The sequence below is a fragment of the Corapipo altera genome, unplaced genomic scaffold (assembly GCF_003945725.1).
Source record: "Corapipo altera isolate COAL_440 unplaced genomic scaffold, ASM394572v1 61286, whole genome shotgun sequence".
Lineage (NCBI taxonomy): Eukaryota > Metazoa > Chordata > Aves > Passeriformes > Pipridae > Corapipo > Corapipo altera.
The window spans coordinates 3,407,824-3,420,647 of NW_020884907.1; the positions used below are offsets into that span (position 1 = coordinate 3,407,824).

Below are 12,824 nucleotides of genomic sequence, written 5' to 3' on the forward strand. Positions count from 1 at the left end.
TGTTTCTGCTGACAGCAGCCCATGCATGACAGCCAGATTTCTTCACAAAAAACTTCAAAGTTCAGATGAAGTCTGGTTACTGGGAAAAGTCTAGCTGTATTTTGTGGCCAAAAATGTTCAGACAGGCCATAGAGAAAGCATCAGACCTGTGAATATTTAGAAAATCAGAATACACCATGATCTGACTTTTTCATTTTTGCTGAAAGTTAGACTACTTTTTGTCTGTGGGCTCTATAGATAGAAAAAAGATAGCATGGTACTACTTTTCATGCTCTTCTGGAAGATCATTTATATAATTCATAGCTGGAAAACTTCGTTTAAAAGTCTGATTTTGTTGTTGAGTGACTGGAAAACATTCATTAATATTTTTGAAGGTACCAGAGACAAGTACCATAAATTTGATTTTCAGATATTATGGATCTTTGGTGATAAAATTTAAAAATAAATAATGAAGCATCTCTTCCAGATTATTTAAACTGCAAAGGCAAATGTACCTGCTATATATTAAAACTGCCAGGCACCTAGGCATTACAGTGGATTTTTAATGTGTTTCATCAAAACACTTAAAGGCACTTTTTAAAATATATGACCCACTAAATAAAAAAACATAGGACGTAATCTTCAAGGCACACTGATTAATGCAAAATTGACTTGAGCAAATGCAGCTTATGGCCATAGTCCAGAAGGCTCTCTTGATGCTAAAGAGTTTCATACAATAGTTTTCCATTTTCAAAATCACATCAATTTTTACTTACAACATTTTGAAAACAGGTACAGCAACTTTCAATCAACTGTCCAGCAATAATTTAAAATCTCTTACCATTAAATTGTAAAAGTTTGAGTCATGGGAAGAGGACAATGCTGTAGAGAACTGATTTCCTGACGGTCACCAACCCAGAGCTGCCAACTGCTGTGCAGTATTGCCTATGTGGAGATAGAGATGGAGTAGACCAAATTATTCATGGTGAATAAGTTATGTGATTAATTTTTCTCTTTCTTTTTTTTTTTTCCTGTGTTTCTGATTTCTTCAGATATCTTCTTGACAGATAGTCTCCAAATATTTATGGCAGTAAACCTCAGAGTAGGATTTGTGTGGAAATACCTATGTGTCAACAGATGCTGAATGAATATATTACAGTGATCAAATCATACGAAAGGCTCTCTGCCTTGCCTATAAAGCAGCACCTTGGGGAATATCTCTGTAACTCTTTCCTGTCATTATTTCCTGTATTAATACTTGAATGCTGGCAATTAGTAGCAGACACTCAACTGCCAGGTATAACACAAGCAAGTATAAACACTGCCTTTCTACCAAGAAAGATTTAAATTGAAAAAAACTTAGCCAGCATACAAATATTGGGAAAATACAGCTAAATATTTCCTGAATAATGCCTTCATGCAATAGGACAGTCACAATCTATGCACTCTGTGGCCAGTGCTGGGGCTTCAGCCTCAGCAGTGAAATCACCAGCATTTCTGCAGACATGAGGCAAGATGGGGCTCAGCCAGGAGTGACGATTTGCTCCTGCTTTCCACTTGGGAAGTTAAAAATCAGGAAAAATTAACTGAAAATAGAAAAATATTGCGCCTGCTCTGTTTTGGCTGCAGTACCTTGTGATGATATTGGTGCAAGCTCTTCACAGAAACAATGTTTTTCTGCTTGCAAAGACAGCAAAGAAGTCATTCAGCGTGTACACTACTCCTGATGCTCTTTGAAGGGGCCTTAAAATGGTAGAGGACTTTGAAGCGTAATTTTTCTCCACACCTAATCTCATGTTCTTCCTTGCCTTTGGAAGAAGTAGAAGACTGATGAAGGCATCCCTTTCACAGTTTCTAAGAGGTCACGGAGACCTGCTGGTAGAAAATGGAGATAGGCAACATGGAGGTGTTATTTGAGACACCTCACCCATAAATGGATCAAAATGCATTAAAGCTCTAATGAAAGCATTCACCACAATGAAAAACAGGAAATGAAAAGAGAAATAAAGAGAATAAAAGTTCAGACAAAGTTTTTAGGGTTCCAGCATCAATATTCTTTTTATAAGACAAAGAAATTTTAGTCGTTTTTTATGAAGAGGAAAGCCTGTTTTATTGACTGATGAAAGCTTTATGATAGCTCTATGATCTAAATTGTTCCTAAACTTCTCCCTTCAGAGAGATGGCAGCCTGGGGAACTCACAGCCTCAAAGGCTAACAGCATCATAGCCACCACCAGCCGTCTGAAAGAGGGATCATGGGAATAAGTGTGGCTGTGTACCTGTACCAAACACATAGCATGGGAAAAGATATGGGCAGTGTGATGTTCAGCAGAACCTTTGTCAAACAGGAATGATCTTCCACTCAATAATGGGATTTCTGTAAGGCTGCCGTAGGGCTTGGTCCTACAGCAGTCTGTTTACCGTGCAAGGAAATAAACTTGTGTTTTCCTCATATTTTCTATGTGAGCTGGAGACAGGGCAGATGAACCCTTCTAAGATGAGGTCTGCAAAGAGGCTTAAAAATCATAGAATCATAGAATATCCTGAATTGGAAGGGATCCACAATGGATTAGTAAAATCCAACTCTTGGTCCTACACAGGACAGCCCCAATAATCACACCACGTGCCTCAGAGCATTGTCCAAACACTTCCTGAATTTACCCAGGGTTGCTGTTGTAACCAGGCTTGCTGCCTCATATGGCTTCCCCTCAAGGCACTTCACCATCTTCATAGGCTTTCTTTGGACACTCTATTTGCTTTATATCTTTCATATAAGTCCCACTCAAAACTGCACACAGAGGTGAGGCTGCCTTAGTGCAGAGCAGAGTGGGACAATCCCCTCCCTCGACTGGCTGGTGATGCTTTGCCTGATGTCCCCCAGGACACAGTTGGCCCTCCTGGCTGCCAGGGCACTGCTGACTCACATTTAACTTGTCATTGACCAGGAAACCCAGGTCTCTTTCTATGGCACTGCTTTCCAGCAGCTCATTCCCCAGTATGGACATATATCCAGAGCTTTCCCATACCAGGTGCAGAATCCAGTGCTTGTCATAAACTTCATCAGATTGGTGATTGTCCAGCCCTCTAATTTGTCAAAGTTTCTCTGCAGGGCCTCCCTGCCTTCAAGGGAGTCTCCTCCTGATTTAGTATCATCTTAGTTACTTAGTATCCCTTCCAAATAATTTATGAAGGTGTTGAAGAGAACAGGGTTGAAGATGGAGCCCTGTGGAACCCCATCAGTGACACGTCACCAGTCTGATGTTACCCCACTCACTATTAGCCTCTGTGCTTGACCTGTGAGCCAATTGCTCACCCACCACATGATGTGTGTATCCAGCTGTGTGCTGGGCTTTTTGTCCAGAAGGATCCTGTGAGAGACAGTAACAAAAGCTTTACGGAAATCCAAAAGATTGCATGAACTGCTTCCCTTGATCAGCTAGGTGGGTTACCTTGCCATAAAAGGAAATCAGGTTTGACAAGCGAGACTTTCCACTCATGAAGCCGTGCTAGCTGTGACCAAGGACTGTGACTGTCTGTCAGGTATTTTTCAACACCTCCCAGAATAATCTTCTCTATAATTTTAGCAGTCACTGAAATGAGACTGCAGTTACCAGGGTGAACCCTCTTGCTCTTCTAGAAACAGATAACACTATCCATGACCAAAGCAACATATATGCAGTTGGGGCTAATCAGAACCATTGTCTTGTGAAATACAGTCTGTGGCTATTTAAGCAATTTCCAGAATGTCTACTTTAAAACTGATGGAAATACATCATATGCAAGCAATAGGTATGCTGGGATTGTAGCAGCCTACTGAGTTCCCATATATGGGGACCAAGAAAGCTTTAAAACCTGAATTTTAAATCTGTAATGAAAGATTGCCCTCACTAGGTCAGGTCTTTCAAAAAACACGCAGTAAGGACATTTTCTGCTTCACAGTGATTCACAGCTGCCTTTGGGGGTCACCGAAATAAACTGGAAGGACAATCCCGCACATCATAGCCCGTAGTGGCTGGGAACCAAGGGTCAGTCATCCCATCAAAACCCATTTCTCAGCTGTGCTGGATCACAAGAGCTGAACACTGGAGTTGACATAGCAGCAACAAAGCTCCTCTTTGCACACAACGTATGGTTTAGATCCCCTTGCTACCCCAGTACATGAACAGTTCCAATCAAATGACATGGAAGCTCCTACATGCCTTCAGAAAATGAGTGGGAGAGAGAAGATAGAAATGATATATTTTTCAGAATTTTTCCACTAGTAAGTCTCCAGTCTGTGGGAAATCATTAGGATGTTTTCTATGTATATGTGGTATGAGAATGAACACATCTTTCCTCACAATGAAAAGTTATTGCTTTTTGGTATTGTCATAGTAATAGACTGTCCTCCAATTTACCCCAGTAGTGTAAACTTTTCTTCTGCTGATTTGTGGATTCTTCTGGGTTTTGCACTTATGAAAAACTGGTAATGTTATGCATATTCTGTTCATTATTTTATACAGGGAGGTTAATGAGTGTGTGCAACATGATAACTATGGCAGAGGACCTCTGTGGGCTGTTGCCAGCTCAAACACCAGTTGATCCAGACCAAATAAAGTTGTTCTGTAGCATCTTGAAATATATGATGTACTTATTAAAAAAAAAAAAAAGATAAATTTCCCTGCAGAAGGGGTATGAGATTTCTGGGAGCCATCAAGCTGATGCCTGAAGCACAGTACAGAGGGAGACTGAAAACTGCAGGGCAACAGAGTATTTGGCTCTGAGGATTCAGCCACTGAGGGATAGTGCTTGCCTTCTCCATCTCCACCAAGCCGGATAGTGGTGGGCTTATGCTGCAAAAATAGGCCAAGTCTGCCTTTCTGCCTCTCTGCTGTACATGCACAGAAGCAGCCTCTTTGCACTGCTTTTGGCTCCTCTGAATTCAGTGAAGAGAGTGGTCTGCAGCTAGCTGAGGGATAGCTTTTTCCCCAAGGCCTTTATTACTTTTCACCTTATAAACCAGTTTTCATTTCATTGAAGGGCCATAGACATGGATTAAAGACTCTGGTGCAGCTTGGTGAATGGATGGGATGGTTCTTACGCTCAAGATGCTGGTCTTGACACTGTCTCCAAACTTGGCTTGGATTGCTACTCAAACACCCTTATGTTCATTATTTCAATGGGGAAAAATGAGCTGGAAGTAGCTAAACTTATATAATGTTTTTCTTTCCTTTCCCTGCCCCCACTCTCTCCAAACCTTACATTCTTTTGTGTTGTTCAAGTTCCCCAGTGCTTTATATGAGGATTCAGAAGTCTGGTTCTCTGGAAACAATTGTTATGTCAGCTGACATTAACACAGCAAGCACTTTAACTATTTTTCCAACATATCCATCAAGTTCAATGGCCAAAACATTAATTCTCATTAAGCTTCAACAAAGTTTCTCATTTTCCTCTAATTCTGTCAACATACTGCCTCCATGCAAGACTGCTTTACAAATATATCAAGTCATTTAACTAAAAGGACTTAGGAAAGCTTTATTTTTAGTGACTTTATCCCTATATATTTATGAAGGTTCTAGGCCATTTATGACATAAATTTGAGCCCCTCCTGTCCTAAATTAACAAAAACCATATACGCTTTAAATCAGTCAAAAAATATGAAATTATATATTGCTGTTACTAGTGTGGAAACTGGGCACAACCCTGTAGGATTATCAGAAAATATGGAGAAAAAAATAAAGATGAACTCAGTTGCTGAAACCTGGATTGAAAGTTTCTTGTTGCCTACAAGCATAGGGTTATTATATGAGCTATCCCTAAAGATTTATAAACCAGTTTCAGAAGTCACAATTTTGGTTACTTGCTCACTGGACAAAGGAAGATGTTGATCAAGGATATTGAACAAGAACATTGTTGAAGGAAGTATAAAGGACAGAGTATTTCTTTTTTTTTAGTCATTATTAAACAGTTACAGATACCTATCCCTTAATAATGAAGGGGAGCTACTCCAATGTTCGAGCGTTCCAATGTTTAGACACAGAATTATAACCGGGCTGGTCTAAGGCCATAATATATATAAAAACCTATCCACTAATAAATAATTGATGTGCACTATAAGATATCACAGTTTCACCACAGGCAGAGGCCAACAAGTATAATAATATCTCAGTTTTTAGTATAACAATTGATGAATGTTCCCATTTTAGAACTATAATGCAGTAAATGTATTAAGCAGAGCCTGTGCTTTCTTTTTAAATGAAGCATGCAGCCCCATCCCACTTACCAAACCACATTTTCACCTTTAAATATCACCCAAAAAATGTGCGTCAGAACTATGGTTGGGGGAAGTAAGATGCTGGTTGTGTCCCTGGAGAGAAGAATCATGCCAGATTGGCTCCCACGTCCTTTCTGGGTGTGCTGAAGATTTATAAAATAAATTCCCACCAGAATTAAGAGAAGTTAGTATAGGTAATTGACCTTGTAAATCAAGAATAGAATAGACCTTATAATGTATAATATTTTGAGGTATTTATCACTTTGCCGAGGCAGACAGGATTTGAGCATGTAAATCGTTATAAAGGTAACAGTAATTCTACATCCCTGTGCCTGTGTGTGTCAGTGAGTGTCCCCAGAGCTGCAGGGAGGGTTTTCTCTCTGCACCCCCTCACACAGCCCCAGCACTGCTCAGACTGATGGTCTACAGAGACCAACACAAACAGGACAAAGCAGTACACCAAAATTACATCCTGTTTTTTGTTACTTCTGCAAGTGCACATCTAATTTTCTATGCCTTTTGATCTGCTCACTAGTTTTCTCTAGATTTCTTCCCAGTTCTGCAGGATTTTCTTTCCTAAGGAGAAGGCATATTTAGGTTATTCTCAGTTCAATCTCATATCATGATAGAAAAGTGACATGAGCCATGGCTGAATATATATTCAAAAAATTTCAAAACATCTGAAGTGGGATAAAATAAATAATCCTGAGGCAAATGACATGTTGAAGTCTCCAATTCTGCTAATATATTCCAGAAATACACAATGGCTCTAAGAATACATTGCACCCTTCAGATAATTGTTAATGCATGTAAGTGTTTTGCAGGAAAAACGACATTTTGTCTTATCTGCAAAAAGCCCTCTTGAGTGAGAGTCCATATCTCCAGGTATTTCTTTTAAAGGGGAACAGTTTAATAAAAATAACACAACTAGAAACCAAGAACATTAACTTTCACTTTGCCTAGCTACACGCTAGTACTTTTGCTGTAATTATAACACAGAGGTCATTCCAAAGGAATTACCAGCCTTCAAATGATATGAGACAATTATTCTCCAGGGAGTCGGACAAATTCGTAAGACAAATACAGTTGAAATTTCAGACATCAATCTCTTTTTTACCATAGCATGGGAACAAGGGAGCTGTGAAATGTAATTTTACCCTAAGGCCCAACAAATGATCGCATTAAAATGATTTAAAAAAAAGACTTTACATCTATTATACCTTAGAAGCGAATGTAGTGTTAGATTTTTCTAAGGCTTCCTGTGAATAATAGTGTTTAATAGAATCTGTAAAAAACACTTTACAGATGCCTATGTTTTTCGCTAGCCTATAGGTAGGCCAGCAGGGCAGTCACTCCAAGCAGCTCCATGTGCTGTGGTGCGGGTGGTGGGTGCCCTGCTGGGGAGCACGTGGTACCAGGAGCTGGCTCCCACTCCCCACACAACCTCCCAGCTGGAGGCTCAGTTTGGACCCTGTTACACAATCTCCTAGCTCGCACATACTTCTTGTGGTAGCTATGTACAAGAGGGGGTTTCCCAGAGTGGTTGGTTTTAACGTGCCCAAGTATTCCATGAACTGGTGGAAGCTGAGCCAGTTTCGTGAGCACCTGTGGCAAGAAGTTGTGCTGGATGGGAGCCTCATTTCCCTGGTACTGACAATTGCAAGTGGAAATTTTAAGGGAAAAACACACCTATCTCAAAAGTACTTTGAAGGGCTTTCAATGATCACCCCTTGTGAACCACAGGGGCACCCATTAACGGTGTGCACTGCTTGAGGGTGCAGGAGAGGTAATAAAACTCTGAAAGGTGGGAGCACTGCTTTCTATGCTTCAGTCCACCAGATTTACATCACTTCCCATGAGTTTTGTTTAACAAGAACCCTACATAGCTTGAGCCTATCTAGCAGAGAAATTGGTACCACTTCCAATATTTATGTGTAGAAAGCAGCAAACTCTCCTGTTCCTCGTTGCATGCAGTCACTCAACCTATCTTCTGCGTTTACATGGTGCCAGTCAAGCCAGCATCGATTTGAGTGGACTACTTATGTCAGCTGAGCAGGATTTAGCCCAGTGTGTGCTGTAGTCAAAGTGTTGAAGTGGAAAATGGATATTAAGGAACTGCTCTTTGGCTAGGGTTTGATTTACAGAAACCTATAACAGTCTCATTCTTCAGATAAGTGCATTTCTCCAACTGCTATTACTCAAGAAAACAGGCTCCTTAGAAATCTTTACAGCCGACACATTGCAATGTGACCTTGCACAACTTGGCAGTGCAGCTCTGCAAGTTTTTATTGTATTTAAATAGCACCATTAGTTTTATTCATACGTGGAAGTTAAACTTTAGCTTCGGTGATATTCCTGCATTGCACATGCATTGTGCTCATGTGTGGCCTGGTAGGTGCAGGGTTTATGAGGAGCAGAAGAGAGAAGAGGTGTGTAAGCGTGTGAGGAGTGTGCATATGTTTATGCACATACATACATACATGAGTTTTTTCCCAAGAATGCATTCCTGTCCCTGTGACACTAATGTCAACAGCTGCCTGAATGATCTTATTAGGCATAGCCTCTGAAAATATTTAGGTTTACTGACTGACTTCCATCGATTGTAAAAGAATGCTTCCCAAATGGGAACTGGTAAATTAATGAGAAATGCAAACACATCCTAGATTAAATGAGTGCAAAAGCAGAGCAGTACCTGTCTGGTTGATGAGGACGGTTGACTGTGGAGAGTTGAGCTGAGCTGCCGTGGTATTTTGGATTGGGAAAGTGGTCAAAACATCATGTTTCCATTTACCAGACAAAACTGTATCTTTCTATTCCCACAACAGTTTTCTAAGGTAAACTTTCCCAAGAGATGAGGTGAATTGTTAGGAAAAAAATAGAAAACTGGTACGATGACATGTCAGAGCTGCCATGTGATGTCTCACCAGCAAACATTTTGTCCACCTTATTTTTGGGAACACTTTCAGTGCCTCAGAAAGTTCCCAGAAGAATAAAAAGTTATGAGTCCCTTATGCTACATAGTTTCCTAAGTTAGCTTTAAACTAACACGGTGTTGTATTATTAGACAGGCAAAAAGGAAGGTAGTAACACAAGACAGTAAAAAAACACAGAAATGTATATACATATTTCATACATACATATATCTTCTATTTGACTTAAACTACCCTTACCCCGTGACACAGGCGGCAAATTTTTCATTGTTTGCCTCTTGTCTGAATTTTATTTTAAGGGCACAGAAAGTCCAATTTGGTGCCAGTACACAGAGTAGGCTCGAGGGCTGGGAACAATGTGACTGCCTCTTGTCCATGAGAAGGACAAAATGAAAAGTGAATGTCACTGTATGGCAATGGCAGAATACATGGAGGTACATGAGGGAGATGATAAAACAAACTTGAGTGAAGATTTCTGTGTACTAAATCCCAAACTAAACTGAACTAAAACTTCTTCTCACCATGTTCTCTTGCCCATGACAAAAAAAACAAGTTCTAAATAAAAAACTGTCATGCCTCTTTACTGCTGATTGGGAGGGATATGGAGGAAATCTTTACTCTTTCCATCTTTGTCTGATTGCTAATGTATGTCTCTATCACTTTTGATGCATGTAATCCGGTTTCTTTATGACCATCACAAACTCTCCATTTTTTACATCACCTTTTACTCTATTCATATGAAATATTTGTTTGCCATGAGAGAGACTGGGGATGGGGAATGACCTAAAAGCACTGGAAACATCAGTCTTATGACAGTCAGAGCCACGTATGTCCATAAGGGCTACAGAATTAAACAGAAAGTAAAGTAGTTTAAGCAAACTGATTTTATTTTTTATTCTGATAGAAAAAGAGGAAAAACTGCAAAAAATAAATTGAAAGACTGTTTTCACTGTAAATCAGTACAAACAGATTCAAGAACTGCCGTACTTGGATTGAGAGTGTATCTAACCCATAGTCAACCCAAGAGTTTAATTTTCAAAACTTGGCTTTTAGTGTTGTAGGCATGAGATCAAGCCAAGATACACTGCCAATAAAAGGCTGGAGCTCAAAGCCAGTGTTGAATTACAGAGCCCAGAAGGTTTACGGAAGTATTTAGTGAAAATTGTTTGCAAATGGGTTTAGAAAAATTTTCTCCCTCTTGTTAGCTGCTTCAGGATCTGGCCCTGTCAGAATTGCTGAACCCTCCTCCCATCAACCTGGCTGGTATACATAGGATCTGCATGTGGGCAGGTAGGATGCTTAGTGCCTAAACCCAAGTCCTCAAATTTAGCTTGAGAGTATTTCTGAAAGATATGCTTTAGCCAAGGAAAGTGTTCTCCAGCCAAAGGGGCTATTGGGCCCTATCCAAGCATAGCTGGATTAAACATAAAGCCCCCTGATATACAAAAATGAGGTTGCATGATATAATGGTCCCTTCTGAACCAAAATATTCCACCAAAACTGGTATATTTAGTGCTTTTTATTTTTTCTGTTTATCAGATGCACTGTTAAGTGGAATAGTTCGACAAGGAATAGGAGTAAACTCTGAACACAGGATTTTGCCCTGAGCAAAGCAGATTTGTATCTGATTTCTCAGCTTTGATCTAGTATCTGATATCCATTTAAAAAAATTTCATGAGGCCTGTAGGAATTGTGCTAATCAATGGGCAGTAAATTTATGCTTTTAAACAGTTTTGTTGTCCCCATACCCAGAGCAGTCATCACTTACGTCAGGACTTGCACAGGAGTGATTTTGGCACTACCTCTGTTCCAGGAGAGCCTTGGAATTAGGTTGCTATTGTTAAATGCATAGTTCCAGTTCTTTTCACAGTAGAAGAGAAATACGAATACTCAGCAAGATAAGCAGGGCGTAGAGGTCACAGGAAACATATTTGCATCTCATTGAGATGCACTTATTTCTATTCCCTTGGTCAGTGATACAGGTAAGTGCTTTTTAGTGAAACTAATTGTATTTGATTTGTAACAGCATCTACTGATTCATGATTGCTGGTTTATGGGTTTTGGTGGTTTTGTTTGTTTGTTTTGGGGTTTCATTTGGTTGGTTGATTTCTGTTTTGTTCTGTTTTGTGTGGGTTTTTTTTGTTTGTTTGTTTTTGTTTTTGTTTTTGTTTTTTTTGTTGTTTGTTTGTTTGTTTGTTTGTTTGTGGCTTTTTCACTTGGAATTTTTTAAGAGTTCTTGATTCTCTTTATATTCCCTGAGCTCATATATTTAATTTAAACTGGGGGAAATGCACTTTTCATAACCTACTCCTCCCCTCTAACGAAAACCCCAAGTTTGGTCCTGCATTTAACATTTGAAAGAGCCCATTCACTCTGTAGTGAAGATAGAGACCTTATTAACCGTGGATGAGGTACCTTCTGCCAAAAGTCCCAAGGAATCTCTCATAAGTGCTGACGTAACTCAGATCAAGGATTTTCTATGAGAATTTCTTAAAATAACTCTGGTGACTCTGAAATAATTCAGCTGGTTCAGGAGGTGTTATTGTGTATGGCTTATTTCTGTCCTCTGTATTTGTTCTGCTGGGACTGTTAAGCACCTATTTGTTTCTCAACATAATGTCCCTAGGGCCCAAACTAATAGAGTAGGACCTTGTACTAACAACAGCGCAATAGGATTTCTAGGTTTTTCCTACTGAAAGACTGCTGGTCCCAGACATTCAAAATAAAGTCTTATTTGTCCCCTTGGAAAAGTACAGTGAGATGTGCTGCAAGTACATACTGCCAGTATGAGTTTTTTCCTGAAATTCTCCTTATGGTACCAAATCAGCAAGGAGAGTCTAAAGTACAGATATTTGTACTACTTAAAGCACACGCAGATGTTTTTACTTCTTAAACCAGACAAAGTTCTAACTAGGCTGGTAGCACTGAGCAATCAGTCTGGTATCTGTCATCAGCTTGACTGGCATTACTTTGAGGGATGTAAACCACTGAACACCTTGTTTCATTCTCAGCTTGGTATGTAAAACAGGTTGTGTAAATGATCTGTTTCTCACCCAAGGTGTCAACAAAGTATCTTTGGCTTTTCCCACTGACCGCAATCTAAAAGGTTCTTGTAGGAACTCAAGTAAGTATTTGGAGGGATGAGACATGAGCACTGGAGCTGCAGACTTCTGCTGCAGTCTGAGAAGTCATATGACCACTCAATCTCCATTGCTCTGTCACAAAAAGCTTACCCTCCTCTAACCCTGGGCAGGACAAAAAATACAACAGAGAGGAACTGTGCACTGTCAGCACAAAGCAACAGCAGTAGGCTTTGACAGTGCTTAAATACATCCTGGTGATCACTGTGTGGTGGCACCGATCTTGCCATATCCCTCACTTCACCCATGTGACACTTCAGCAGTAGGGTCAGCCCCTGCTCTGAGTTTTTAAGAAGATGCAAAGAAGTCAAAATTAATCACTTCCCTCTCCAGGAAACAGGTCCTTGCTGAAGAGGAAAAACCCAAGTCAAGAGCACCCTTCCACATGAGTAATCAGTGCGGAGCTGAGTTCAGCTTAGCTCTTAAGCTGAAACCTTTTAGCCTAAGGAAGAATAAATGAGACTGTCCCAGCAACACTCCATCTGTTTAAAGCCAGCTCTGCACTTAAGTGCTTTCCTAAATA

The 12,824-nt window shown here is 40.0% G+C and overlaps 1 protein-coding gene across 1 annotated transcript in view; it reads right to left on the reverse strand.

Moving 5' to 3' along the window:
- CEP120 (centrosomal protein 120) overlaps positions 1-12,824 on the reverse strand; it is a 63,669-nt gene continuing 50,845 nt past the window's right edge. Inside the window, exons 20-21 of the mRNA XM_027652571.1 lie at positions 821-924; positions 1-146 (exon numbers count right to left, since the gene is read on the reverse strand). Coding sequence (XP_027508372.1) covers positions 823-924 — 102 coding nt within the window. The 3' untranslated portion in view covers positions 1-146; positions 821-822. The remainder of the gene's footprint in view (positions 147-820; positions 925-12,824) is intronic.